The sequence below is a fragment of the Mauremys reevesii genome, linkage group 15, assembly GCF_016161935.1.
Source record: "Mauremys reevesii isolate NIE-2019 linkage group 15, ASM1616193v1, whole genome shotgun sequence".
NCBI lineage: Eukaryota > Metazoa > Chordata > Testudines > Geoemydidae > Mauremys > Mauremys reevesii.
In genome coordinates this window covers 42,679,481-42,693,672 of record NC_052637.1, presented here as the reverse complement: position 1 = coordinate 42,693,672, position 14,192 = coordinate 42,679,481, and the positions used below count along the sequence as shown (strand labels likewise).

The 14,192-nt window shown below is 46.9% G+C and overlaps 1 protein-coding gene across 4 annotated transcripts in view; it reads left to right on the top strand.

Moving 5' to 3' along the window:
- Nucleotides 1–12,925, top strand: part of RPTOR (regulatory associated protein of MTOR complex 1) — a 273,244-nt gene extending 260,319 nt beyond the window's left edge. For 2 of the 4 annotated variants that reach the window (XM_039501519.1, XM_039501517.1), the window contains 6 exons: nt 3,127–3,254; nt 3,788–3,874; nt 7,603–7,719; nt 7,823–7,852; nt 8,327–8,456; nt 10,221–12,925. In XM_039501519.1, coding sequence (XP_039357453.1) covers nt 3,127–3,254; nt 3,788–3,874; nt 7,603–7,719; nt 7,823–7,852; nt 8,327–8,456; nt 10,221–10,289 — 561 coding nt within the window. In that variant the 3' untranslated portion in view covers nt 10,290–12,925. The remainder of the gene's footprint in view (nt 1–3,126; nt 3,255–3,787; nt 3,875–7,602; nt 7,720–7,822; nt 7,853–8,326; nt 8,457–10,220) is intronic. The other 2 variants (XM_039501518.1, XM_039501520.1) reach the window with 1 other exon arrangement.
- The last annotated feature ends 1,267 nt before the right edge of the window (nt 12,926–14,192 follow it).

Sequence of the window (14,192 nt, the reverse complement as noted above, 5' to 3'; positions counted from 1 at the left end):
CTCCAAAGCTTTTAGAAATTAATTACCTCTCGATGAACATTAATTATGACACTTCTGACCCTGCAATGCAGCATAATTAAGCCTATGCTAATCTTAATTATTTTCAAACATTATTTTATCTGTGTAAATTAGGGAACATCAGAAATCAGTAGGGTGAAAATATTTTAAATTAGAATCGTTAATGATTGTATTGAGAGTATCTGAAAGCGTTCTATTTTTTTTTTTTTTAATTGTGCAAATTGGATTTGTGGAGATCCTGACAATCAAAACTTCCTCAGTCACTCTACAAAGCTAAGATTCAGCACCGAGAGCAGGGGAGCCATGTAATCCAAGCTAATAAAGATGCCTTCCCACCCTTTGAACCACTACGAAAATACCTTTGGGGGCACGTTGCGTATAGCGGTGGAGCAAGTACTTTCTTTCCACCCTAGCTGCATGTTCTTGGCACAGAGAATAAAATCCAGACATGGATCTTATGGAGTTAGAATAACCGTGTAAAAAAAGCCCCTAAAGTTAGGTGTCTCCAGCAAACAGTTAATTCAGCAAAGGCTGCAATGACAGCTAGAGAAGGTGAATGCGCACAGGAACAAAACCAGGATTCGGGTGTGAAATTAGCTAATGCAATTCCATAGTGCCTCTTCGATTGTTACCCTGGCTTGAAAATGTTGCTCAGTTTTAGCTGTTTAATTCTTTTTCCCGGTTGTACACCTATTATTCCAACTGATTCTTTTGTTTGTAGCAGATAAAGAGGGCAAAGCTACAGCATTAGAATAATAATGTAGGGTGTATTTCACCAGTATCCTGGTGCGTTACATTCTTATTCTCCAAATCAATACTTTTAAAAATGTATGCAGTCTCTGACTTCTGCTGATACCCCAAAAGTACAAACTGTTTTATCCTAGTGCAGGGAAGTGGGAGAGAGGACTGCTGGGTTCTAGGCTTGGCTTGGTACTGTTGCACTCTGTTATCATACACAAGTCACTTATTGAGACAAGAAATCATCAGATACTCTCTCACAAACTGGAATTTAAATTCCACCTTTTCTCGCTAATATCCTGGGACCAACATTTCTACAACAACAGTGTAAACAGCAAGTCACTTAATGACACAATGCCTTAACGTAGCCATCTGTAAAATGGGAGCAATAATTCCCAGCCTTACAGGGGGGTTGTAAAGGGTTCTGAGATCCACTGATGAGAGGTGTAAGAGAGAGCCAAAACACTGATAAAGTAAAAATGGAAATGACAAAACAGAATGACTCTTACTACCCAGAATGACTCTAATTATGACTAATGGGAGACATTTTCTGACAAAATGATTTTATTCTTTCCAGAGGAGAAAGAGGGTTTCAGAACTAATGGCAGATTAAGTGCTTACATGGTATATATCAGGGGTTGGCAACCTGCGGCACGCATGCCAAAGGCGGCACGTGAAACCGTAGATTAATGAAGACTTGGCACACCACTTCCCAAAGGTTGCCGAGCCCTGGTATATGGTATACAGTAGAAACCTGTGAAATGAAAAGGCCTCCTGTTGTACCAAAGCTTTTCTTAGCAGGTCTGTTACTTCCATTGCCAAGGTAACAGCTCTTCCAGGAAATAGATTTTGGTTTGATGCATGGAAATGTCTCCCTCTTAACAGATCTATTCTTTGATCAGACCCAGTGTCCTACTGCCTTTCAGTCCTCTACAAGTTTGTTACTCCTTTCTCAGAGGCACGTTCAAACTGCCTCTCAAGATTTGTCTGTGTTTTGGTTTGGACTCTGCAGATCCATTCCTTTAACAGGAGTTTAAGTAGATGCTGCTGCCTATAACATGTGCTGTGTCTCCCCTTTTATGTAGGTTTGGTTTCTTTTTTACATGTCTGACTTAGCTGCAAGCTATTTATTTTCAGCAAGTGTATGTCTCTTCAATGGCTCATCTCCTCCTGCTTTTTTATTATCCACCCTGCCTTTCTAGCAGCATTTACAGCCAACAGAAGCTGAAGATGGTTTATGGAAGGAATTCCTTGCAGACATTTATCTTAACTAATTAGGTGTTTTTAGGAGGAGAATAACAATGATTCTTCCTTTCTGAAATAGACTTTTTCCTTTATTTTGGTGTGTAAAGTTTAATTATTCCCAAAAGCTGATCTCTGAACAGCGCGCGTTGTGCTGCCACAAAGGAAACCCACGTTTGTGTCTCGCTGCCCAGGCTGAGCTTTGAGGGTTGGGGCAGTGACTCATTCAGGCTGCAGGGACAGTCCTGATTCAGCGACCCCATACTCACCGCTCACTGATTCCTGTCATTGCCTTGACAACAGCCTGGCAGAAAGCTAGCCATCCCTGGGTATGTCTACACAGCGTTTTGGAGTGAGCCTCTTAGTCTGGGTCTGCAGACTTGAGTTAGCAGGGCTTGCGTGAGCGCTCTAAAAATACTGGTGTGACAGCTCTTTGACGTTGTTACTCTGGTTCTGAAGCCCACCCCCTTCCCTAGGCTTCGGAGCCTGAGCTCCAGCCCGAGCCATAACTTCCAAGTGCTGTCTACACAGCTGCTTTTAAAGCACCAGCCCAAGTCCTGAGCTCGGAGGCTCCTTCCGAAATGCTGTGTAGACGTGTTCCTTTTGTCCCAGCTGGAGGTTCAGTTCTGCCCCCATGTGAGCGCAGAATTGCAGGGAGGGAGAATGTGTGAAAATCACAATTTAAATTGGTTTGTGATCAGGGTAAAGGAGAGAGGAGATTCCTTGAAACACGTAGGCGAGCCTGGCTCCAGCAGAAGGCCCTTTGGAAGGTAGCTAATGGGTACATCTACACTGCAGTCAAAGACCTGCAGCATGGCCATGGTTGGCTCAGGTCAGCTGACTCAGGCGAATGAGGCTCGGGCTGCAGGGCTGAAAATTGCAGTGTAGACACCGGAGGGGGGTGGGTCTCAGAGCCTGGCACCAGCCTGAGCCCGAATGTCTATGCTGCAATTTTTAGTCCCACAGCCTGAGCCCCGCGAGCCCGAGTCGTTTGACCCGTGCTCTGAGACTCGGTGCCAGGGGTTTTTTATTGCCGTGTAGATCTACCCAATGTCTCCTGTTTTGGGCTGTGGGCTTTGGAGGCCCTTTCCTCTTTCAGCCTGGTTTGTGTGTGTGCTTTGTCCCTAGGATATCCCCACAGGAGCTGACAGCTGTGTGACCAGCCTGTCGTGTGACTCGCACCGCTCGTTGATCGTGGCAGGGCTCGGTGATGGGTCCATCCGTGTCTATGACAGGAGGATGGCTCTGAGTGAATGGTAACTAACTGCAGCATTCCCTGTAGCCCACTGCAGTCCCCCTGACTGGCAAATGGTCTCCTCTCTGTGGGCTCTTGTCGTAAAGGCTCCACGTTCGCAGTGCACTTACCAGCTGTCACACTGGCTTCAGTAACTAGAATGTGTCACTGAAAGAATTTGTAATGTTTCAGTGAGCCCTTTATCGCCTTCATTATAGTACATGTGTGCCCAGTCCCATTCGTTAATATTGTCCCACCTCAGCAACCTTGCTGGAAGCCTGTTGGTTCAGGGATTTTCTCAGCTGACTCAGAGCTCTGTGGTGCTTGCCTGCATAGTGACAAGGATCATGCCCTGCATCATTAGACCCCCCAGGTTTGCTAACAAAGGCCAGAGGTGTGAGAAGGAGTGGCCCTTTTCTTCACCTCCATGATTTCAACCAGCAGGACTCAGAAGGTCCCCAGCTGCAGAGCTCCAGCTGCAGATATTGGAGGTGCTCGCTGTGCCTCCTCAGATTTCCTTCCAAAAAGTTTCCCCTTTCTCTGCTTGCTCCTCAGCCGCGTCATGACCTACCGGGAGCACACAGCCTGGGTCGTGAAAGCATATTTGCAGAAACATCCTGAAGGCAACATCATGAGTGTCAGGTAAAAAGGTCTTGAACATTGGAGACATTTTCCTCTCCCTTTAAAAATTGGTCACTGATATGTCAACACCAAAGAAGGTAAAACTCTGCACTTTGGCATTTCAGCTCAGTAGTTAACTCCTGCTCCAAAAGTTGGTGAGGGAAAGGAGGGAGAAGGAACGAAACCTGTAGCCTACCTGGAAGTGCATGAGGGGGTTCTAGGAGACATTGTATGCTCTGTTTCTGCCTCTTTGTTGCAAATGGCCTTGTGGGGGTTATAGGTGAGAGGACAGAAGAGGAGAGGACGTTCACTCTGCATCCCCTGGGCATATTGCTTGCTGGATTACTTCACCATCTAGCAATTTTCTACACATAAATCCATTTCTGCTGCTCAGTAAATACTGTGTGGAGAGCAGCCGATATTTATTTGCCTGTTAAAGGGACAGCAGAATACAATTTACGGTCACAAAGCTGCACTTTGTCCACAGAGATGCTCTTCTTCCTTGTTTACAGAATGTAAACAGAACATAATTCTCCAGGATGTAATGCTTTCCTGAGGCAGGGGATAGAGTGGCAAAATTTATCACGATTTTTAGAAAGGGGCTTAAATGGTGCAGCTGCCAGATTTGTAGTGCTCCCATATTAGAGTTTTTAATCTTCCTCATAATCTCCCTCAGCAATCCCAGGGAGCCAGGTTGGCATCCCTGCCTTGCATGCCTCTGTCTGAAGGAGCAAACATTCGCTTCCTCTCCTCCACATCCTCCTCAGCAGTGTCAGAAAGGCAGGAGAAAATCTCTGGTCCCCCATCCCAAAGCAACTGGACTCTGGTCAAACAAGCCATCCTGCAGTTCATTTCCTCTCCAGAAAGGAATGCCTTCGGGCTTGGAATAACTACAGTATCCATGAAGAGTGGCTTTTGTAAAAGAATTATCGCCAGCAACTGGTTCCAGTATAACTATGTCCTGAAATGCCTGAGACATTTGTGTTGCCAACTCCACATAGCAGGAAGTCACCGGACAAACCCTGCGCGCGCACACACAGGAGAGTATAGTCACAAAAGCATTCACAAGCAGCTCAATAGTGTTAATAAAATCTATTCCATGCTCTTACTACATTTTATTGCACACCAGAAGCAGCTACAACAGTACACCATCCTCATCAGAAGGGTGCCCTCTGCTCATTGGGAAGGAAACTGCAGCCCTCTGCTCATTGGGAAGGGTGCTCTGTACACGGCAGCCCAGCACGGCTTGGGTTGGTTAATTTCAGCTGAGCCTCCCTTTCTTGCCAGCCTCCCTTTCTTGCCAGCCTGGATTTGAGCTGACAGGCTAGTGGAAGGGAGAGCCCAGAGCCAGGGGGAGGAGGGCAATCGCCTCACCTGAGCTTGGTGCTTCAGGGTGCCAAGAAAGTAGATTTAAAAACAAAAATCTGCTAACTGGACCCCTTCCCCCCACTTCCAGGGTTTGATTTCTGAAAAGAGCTGGGCAGCTAGCCCCAGGCCAAGCCAGGGGAAGGAGTAAAGGGGAACTGAAATCAAGCTAGCTCTGCCTTTGATCCTGTAGTAAGGGCTTCATCCCTGGAGGCCCGGTGCCCCCCTGCCCCGTTGGGGCACATGGCCCTGTCTCATCTCACCCCACCTTCCATCCATGCAGCTCTCCTCACTCTAACCTGCCTCCCCGGCCCAGCCCGCTTCATTAGCCGGCATTCCCTGCATCACAGGGTGTGCTGCCTACTATGGAGCAGCGAGAAAGAACATTTGGGTAAAAACAAGCCCTGGCAAATGTGCTGCTCTCTCCAACGTGTGCCTGGCTTTAGCAAAGTATTTAATTAGCCTCCGCAGACTTCAGTTCCTCGCCTGCAGATTATAGTGATCTCAGCCTAAGCAGCCCTGGGATGTGATTCCTTCCGAGGACACGCTCCATTGAGACGTAATGACACTGACTTGGGGTGCAACAGAAAATAGTAAGAAGAGCACGGAATGGATTTTATCAACACTCTTGAGCAGTTTGTGAATGATTTTGTCACTATACATATAGGTGACGTCTTTCTCTGAATGGCACTGTGATTGGCAGTGACAGTCGCTAGATTTATCACTGGTCACTTGGACACTTATTTTCTCTCTAGGGAAACCAAAAAGTCACTAAATCTAGTGACAAAGTCGCTGAGTTGGCAACGCTGGCAATAATTACCCAGCGGAATCCTAGAGGACCCTCATCTGGATCAAAAAGCACGAGAGAATGAGTTTATAACCTAGAATTGACCATTGTAACCAGATCACCAGGGGAAGCTCACTCATATGACTGAAGGGATGATGACACCTAGGCTGGATAGTCATGTGGTCCTTTGTCCAGCCATTTTGATCTAACCACTAGGACCATGATTAGATTGTCCTATTCTCTAATAGTCCTTTAAGAATTCTTATTCCAAAATCTCAGCCTTACAGATTCATAGAGTATTGCAAGAGGTAGGCCTAGCTAGCTGTGCCTTAGACTCACTTCCTAATTGTGCTTAATTGTGGAGAAAATACGTCAGTTGCGGGGAGGGGAGCGGGAACAGCATGTCTGGTATAGAGCGCCACCTGTGCCCATAGAGTAATCTAGCTTTAATAATCCCTCTGCTTAAGGAATAATCAGCAACCGAGTTTTTAAATTTTCATCTGATCTCAAAACTCCATTGTTTGGGACTGGGTCTAGTTCCTTGAAACACTCCAGCCCCTGCTTGTGCAGACTGAACTTTCTATGAAGGTTCAAACATCTTTACATAAGCATCCTAGTTCAGCAACAGTTGTGTTAAAGGTGATCAGTGTCTTTCTAAGTACTGCTGGTTCAGGATCGCTGACTCTATTGATTATCACTGGGTGCCTCAGCAGCATTAGACCCAGTGGAGTCTGACATCCTCATTTTAGTTAGAACCTGCTATTATTCAGTTTAAATCGTGCTTATCTCATCACCTGGTGTCTGTTTAATTGGGTCAGAGCGGCCATGAATCTTTTCCGTGTTGCTGCCATACCCTGGTGGCCGTATCTGGGGCCAGTTCTGTCCTGCACCGGTAGCTTTGCCTGGATCGACCCTTAGAAGATATAAGCTGTTAATCAGCGTTTGCTGACACCTGCTCCACAGAGTCCTCTGAACAGCAAGGGACTTATGGACCAGGGTCCAAATAACTGGCATCGTGGGCGGTTGCATAGGAGCCCCTCAGATTACTGCCTGCTGCTGGACTGGAGCAGTCACACTGGAGGGAGGAAAAGGAACTGGGGCCTCATACACAGCTTGTTGTATTGTGGGCGTGACATCCCAGTGAAAGCCCTTTTGTCATGTCGATGGGGGTGGAGTCAGATAATAGTCACTCCTGGGGCCAGCAAACGTTCTTTCCTTTGTGTGTGTGTGTACACAGCACCTCGCCTGCTGTGGATCCTACTGGAAACCAGTGGTGCTGGGGTGGATACAGTCATGCTGGACGTAGAGCGGGAGAGGTGGTACTGGGCTGAATCTCTTCTCGGGTGTAGTCCTGTCAGCGCCACAACCAGGGCAGTGCAGCCGCCCAGGGCGCAAAGCCGCGAGGGCAGAGAAATGACAAGAAAACTGTAGGGGGTGGAAGTAGGCTTGCTCGCCCCGGTCACTAAAATGCCCAGTTATGGCTCTGCCGTGCATAATGGTGGTCTGTTCGCAGGCAAGAGAATGGCCTTTTCTCTGGGGCTTTCGAGGCTGCACTTCCAGTGGGACAGAGTCTAATGTGAACCTCCTCTGTTGATAGTGTGAATGGAGATGTCCGTTTCTTCGACCCCCGGATGCCAGAGTCTGTGAAGGTCCTTCAGATAGTCAAAGGGCTGACCGCCCTGGACATTCACCCACAGGCCAATCTGTTTGCATGGTAGGTTCTGACCCTATCCCACCTCCTCTGTGGAAAAAAGAGAGAAGAAATCCATCATTACAAATACCGTTCATGTCTCTTTTTTTCCCTTTGCTATGACCAGTGCCACTTCGTTCCCATGTGTGCAGTTCAGGTATTTTAACCCTTTTGTGTGTTACTGAAACCTTTGCACTGGTGACTCAGAGTGATGGTGCAGGGTGTTGCTAGTTCTCAGTGTGTCAGACTCCCTACCCAAAGGCAGCAGGTGTACGGCTGGGCTGAGGGGGGAGCCCCAGCATCCACTTCACGGTCACTGTGCCCTGGTAGCTGTGGGAGAACCACCTTAGGTGAACATGCACTTTTTCATTGGCTCTATATATTTTACATCTTGAAGTTACAGCATAAGAGATAAATCCTCAGTTTGAGCCTGTCTGTAAATCTCTCTGTGGTGAGGCTGCTGCAGCGTGGATTAAAACCAGTCTCTTTGCTTATAAGCGCGCGTGGTACACACTTTTGCTTTATAAATGACTCCTGTCTCCGTAGCCAAGTGGTAGTGAGTAGAAAACCTTTTATGTAGAATAGTATTGAATGAATGTGGTGAGTACATGATGTTCTCTCTTCCTTCCAGTGGCTCAATGAATCAGTTCACTGCAATCTACAATGGGAATGGAGAGCTGATCAACAATATCAAATACTATGATGGATTTATGGGACAGAGAGTCGGAGCCATCAGCTGCCTGGCTTTCCATCCTCATTGGGTCTGTATTTTCTTTTTAACTTTGGAATTTTTTTTGCAGTTCTGCATGAATTTCTGTGAAAAAGGAGCTGGTCACGATGACGAAAGACCTCCCCTTTGTACAGGAGGGTGCTGCACAGTCTTGCCCAACACAGTTCTGCAAGTGCACCTTAGTCCCTAACCTGCAACCTAGCTGCTTCAGTCCTCGAAGCCACCCTGCTCTGTCAATGCATTGCCATCCTATCCCAACAGCAGCACATGCGAATATGGCCAGTGCACCAAAGTGTGTGGTAGTTATTTAATGTGCAGAAATGTCCACTAAGGGCTAGAACAGGACTCCAAACTTCTGAGCCACTTTTGCTCACTGGTTGACTGCCCGTTTTTTCACTTCACTCTGGAACTGCCTTTTGATTTAGCTTTTCGCTCATGGCAGCTTATGCCAGAGATGTTCTGTAAGGTGTGTTAGCCTAGGACTCAGCTGAGCACCACCACCCTATTCTACAGGAGCCAGCTCTCTCCGCCAGCACATACACATGAGACAAGCCAAAATTTAGCCCAGGTTACAGTGCACCTCTCTATTCTGTGGCTCTTCCTCTAAAACTGATACCATCACCAAGTGCCTCGGAAATGGCTGCTGTCCGAACCCGCCTTACCACTGTATAGTACTGTACATGTGCATGGTGCTGTGCAGCAAAAAACACTGCTGAAAAAGTAAGAGTTCCTGTACAATCTAAAGGCACAAGCTCGTAAAATTCAGAACAAAACAGGGTGGAGAGAGTTTTTCAATGTGAATGTGTCACAGAGCTGGTGGCTCTGCACTAGTCTTTAGAAGGAGGGGAATGAAGGTGGTTGGCAGTTGTTTAATTAGGAGGTGTCACACATTTGCAGTATGTCCTGAGACGGCTGGAGATGGGAATAGTTGAGGGAGTTGGAAGGAGTAGCAGAAAGTAGCTGGATGGGGAATAGGGAGCAGGTGAAGGTTAAAGGGGACACGTAAGGGGGCGGAGTCATGTTAGAACCTTGAAGGTCAGGACATAAGTGGTTTACATTTAATGAGAAAGGACAGTGGCATTTGATGAAGGGCCTGAAGCAGTGGACAGAGCAGCGAGAGGAAGATGAGCTATGATGTGACATGCTATTGGCCCTCTGATCTGGGGGCAGGCTGGGGGGACAGGGGTGGGTGTTTCTCTGGATTGCTAGTAGAGGTTATGTACATTTTACATCCTGAGGCGGAAGACAATAAAGGGGAGCTTGTGCATCTCAGTCTGCTGCTCCTTTGCCTTGGGAAATCACCCTGCAAGAAGTCAAACACCTAAAGAATGATTTGGTCCTTGGGTTTGGGGGATGGGAAGAGGGGGTTAGCAAGTCTGAAAAATTTGTCTCCTTTAAAATAAACAAACAAAGAAACCCTCTAGTCCTGGTCTCTTTGAAGCCTGGAATTGCTCCTGGGGTTCTCGATAGAAGCGCGCCAATTTTCAATCCAGGGGATTGTTTGTAACAAACACATTTAGAAGAATTATACTAGAACTTGGCAGCTGATGGCCACCATAATTTTTTCCTTCAGCTGAAACAGTGGCATACAGTGTGCAGACATATAGGCCGAGATAGGTGGAGGAAACAGACTGTTGTAGCTACCTTGGCAGTCCCGGCTAGGAGCTCCCGAGCATCTGGCCAGCGGTGCTCAGAATGCTGCGACTCCCCACCTGGACTGATATGTATCTTGTAGCCCTTTTCCCTTCCCCACGTGACTCCTGCATATTTCACTTGTTTGCTCTCCGTCCCACAGCCTCACCTGGCGGTTGGAAGCAATGACTACTACATCTCCGTGTACTCGGTGGAAAAGCGGATCAGATAACAGCAGCCTTATTGGAGAAAGAGAGAGTCCCAGCGGGCAGGGCCATGTCTCACCTGTAATGTATATAGAGAAATGATCGACTTGAATGTTTAGTGTTGGCTGCTGCTGCTGCAACCCATAACTTGAACATGTTTTTTCTTCTGACTCAGCTACTGATGATTTGGAGAGGTGGAAAGAGAGACAATCTTCTATTTTCTTTTCAGCCAGAACCTCTGAAAACTACAGAAAAGGAACATTTCTTTTTTGTTTTCAGTGGTTGCTTCTGTTACAAACATGGTTCCAAGGCTCCGAAGGACTGGATGAGACGATACCTTTGTGAGGGGCTTTTTATTTCAGTCTTTGTTCTTTTCTTTCATGGGGGTCTAGGTAACTTAAGGAATGAAGTCTCACCCTACCAAGTGACCCCTCTGCCTGTTACCTATCCTGTGCCAAAGAGCAGCCCCTCTGGCAGGCAACAGGATCCCAGCTGGCCGCCTGCAGAATATCACACCTGGTCTTGAGCAATCTGTGTGTAACCGAGAGAAGGGAGACAGGAAATCATCTGCTGTGCTCGCTGGCCTCCCTCTCTCCAGTGGCAGTACAGACAGAGCGAGCAGACAAGCGTGCATGGCAGCAGGAGGAAGGGGGTCGGAGGTGAGGAGAACAGTAGCAGTGTGGAACACTGACAGGCCATAAAGCTCTGCATCCAGATGGAGGAGAAACAAGAAAATGAGCAACATCCTCAGTGCCCTAAGGAAATTGGATTGTGTCTGATGTAGCTACTTTCTGTTCATGGGCACGTACGTGTGTCAGTGCAGGTGAATGGGGTGAGAGACTTTGTCTTATTCACTCCATTGTTTCAGGAGTCGCTGTCCCTTTGCCCACAGCACACCCCCAGAGCACACGAGATGTCCTGACAACTGCATAGACAGAGAGAGGGCTTGTTCTACCCCGCCTTAAACCACAGGCTTTCATTTTTCTCAGAAGTGCTAATATTCTGCTAGCTAATAGACGTGACGGTATGCACCCAGCTGTATACATGTGCATTTGCATGCACCTTGGTCTATATGCATCCGGGCATATTTGTATGTGTCTGTATGAACCCAGGCAGATATGCATTGCATTGGCATGTCCTTGTGTGTCTACACATCTGGGCATCCACGTGTATGTTCTGATAACAAGAGAATCACTGCCGTCCTGGAGGGAGAGGGGCCAAAAGCAGATCATTCTGCCTCGTGCAAGACCATCTTGTCCCCAACTCTAGGGAAAGCTGATACCCTCTCCCACGCCTTTCATGCCTGTCGGTAATGAAGATTCCTGTCCCTTGGAATCCATAATGTGTCTGGAGATTGATTTGGGGAAGGAGGTGACGAAGCTGAAGGGAGCATTTCCCCAGTAAAGTACTGTCTAGATGTGAATCAGCCGGGCAGAAAGAACAAAACCCTGTAAAATAACAATGACGATGCTAAGCTATCCAAATCTAGGAAAACTCTCTCCATTCTGGTTCTGGCCTCACCGTTACTCACAGGCCAGCTGAGGTGCCTAAGTCAATGACAGTAGTGTTAATGAGAAAAGAAATGAACAACATTGTTGCTGCTTTTTGTTGTGGGCAGTAGTTTCACCTCCCATACTGAACTCAGCTGGGGATGGCTGACCTTGTCGCTGCCCATAACATGCCACATCATTCTGCTTCCGGAGATGCTCATTCAGTCTGAATGCAGCCAGGCAATGCCATGGCATCAGAATCGGCCAGGATCCTATCGTGCTCTGCCATTAAAAGTCAAATAGTAAAACGCTGCTGTCTGCAAATCTCAAAGTATTCCTGTTGCAAGGTGGCTTGAACTGTGGGGACTGAGGCAGGTACCCCAGCTGGGGCACTCACCCCACTCGCAAGCACAACTGCAGTCTTCTGTACCCTACGGTGATCCACGGGCCGCCTCACAGGATGCTGAATCGAAAGCGGTGGAAGGAAAGCTGGAGGAGCTGCTGTTTTACCTAAAAGTCTGTGTTTTTCTAATATGTGGACTACCAAAAGTTAGTGATGGGCTAAAAAAAAATTGCCTCTCTTGGTGGCCCATGGAGCTGCTGTTCTACACAGATTTACTTGCCCCAGTGTCTGTTGCCGTGGTACCAGTCTCGCCCCTCTGATTACCATGCCTGTCCCTCTGCGTGTGGCTCTGAGCTCAGGGAATGGCCAAGGACAGGCGTGCTGGCCAGCATTAAGACAGAGGTTGGGATTTGCAGATAACTGACTAACATGCACTATTTACAAACACCATAGATTTTTAACCTCAATCAGTGGATTTGTTTAAAGAACAAGCGATACCTGGCAAAATGCAAAGGTGCATTGTGGGAAGCTGCTTTGTCTTCATACCAGCATTCCCTGTGCAGCCAGGAGTAGGGTTTTTAACTGACTCGGCCTGTTGAGCTTTCATCTAAGCGTGTGCGTGTCTGGGCTCTGTTTTCACAGGTCTGGTGCAAAAATTCAATCATGAAGTTTAACCAAGGCTCTGGAGAGCATCCTACCTAAAAGTTCACTTATCTCTATTTATTTTACAAAAATAAAAAAGATATTAAAAAAAAAACTCTGAGATTGTAATGTGAGAGTAAAATAAATACAAACAATAAATGGTTAATAAAATATAAATGCAGAAACAGCCTGTGGTCAGGTCGTTTTATTGTAACGAATGGGAGGAGTTAGTGTTGCCTCGTCTTGAGAGCAGGAAAAAGGGCTGTGAAAGGTGGGGGGAAAATCATAGAAAAGTAGGACTGGAAGGAACCTCAGAACGTCATCTAGTCCAGTCCCTGCACTGAGGCAGGATTAAGTATTATCTAGATCATCCCTGACAGGTGTTTGTCTAACCAGTTGTTCAAAATCTCCAATGATGGAGAACCCATAACCTCCCTGGGTAATTTGTTCCAGTGCTTAACCACCCTGACAGTTAGTTTTTCCTAACGTCTAACCTAAATCTCCTTTGCTGCAAGTTAAGCCCATTGCTTCTTGTCCTGTCCTCAATGGTTAAGGAGAACAATATATCACCCTCCTCTTTATAACAACCTTTTACGTACTTGAAGACTATTATCATGTCCCACCTCAGCCTTCTCTTCTCTAGAGTGAAAAAAAAACAAAACATTTTTTTAATCTTTCCTCATAGGTTATGGTTTCCTAGATCTTTTATCATTTTAGTTGCTCTCCTCTGGACTTTCTCCAATTTGTCCACATCTTTCCTGAAGTGTGGTGCCCAGAACTGGACACAATACTCCAGCGGAGGCCTTATCAGTACTCACGAAAGTGGAAGAATTACTTCTCATGTCTTCCTTATGACACTCCTGCTAATACATCCCAGAATGACATTCACCTTTTTGCAACATATAGTTTTATTTAGTTTATTTAGTTTGTGATCCCCTATAGCCCACAAATCCTTTTCTACAGTACTCCCTAGGCAGTCATTTGCCATTTTATATTTGTGCAATTGATTATTCCTTCCTAAGTGTAGTACGTTGCATTTCTCCATATTGAGTTTCATCCTGTGTGATTCAGACCATTTCTCCATTTTCACAAGATCATTTTGGATTCTAATCTTATCCTCCAAAGTGCTTACAACCCCTTCCAGCTTGATATCATCTGCAAACTTTATAAGTGTACTCTGTATGCCATTATCCAAATCATTTATGAAGATATTGAATAGAACCAGACCCAGGACAGATCCATGCAGGACCCCTTTCAATCTGCCCTTCCGGCAGGAGGTCCACCAGAGCCGCGGGACCGGCGATCGCCAGAGCGCCCCCCGCGGCGTGCCACCCTGCTTGGGGCGGCAGAAATCCTAGAGCCGCCCCTGCACACAACTGATCAATTCAGTCCATAGGGGAGGAGGCTCATGCTCAGTCCATAGGGGAGGAGGCTCGTGCATGCCCCACTGACTC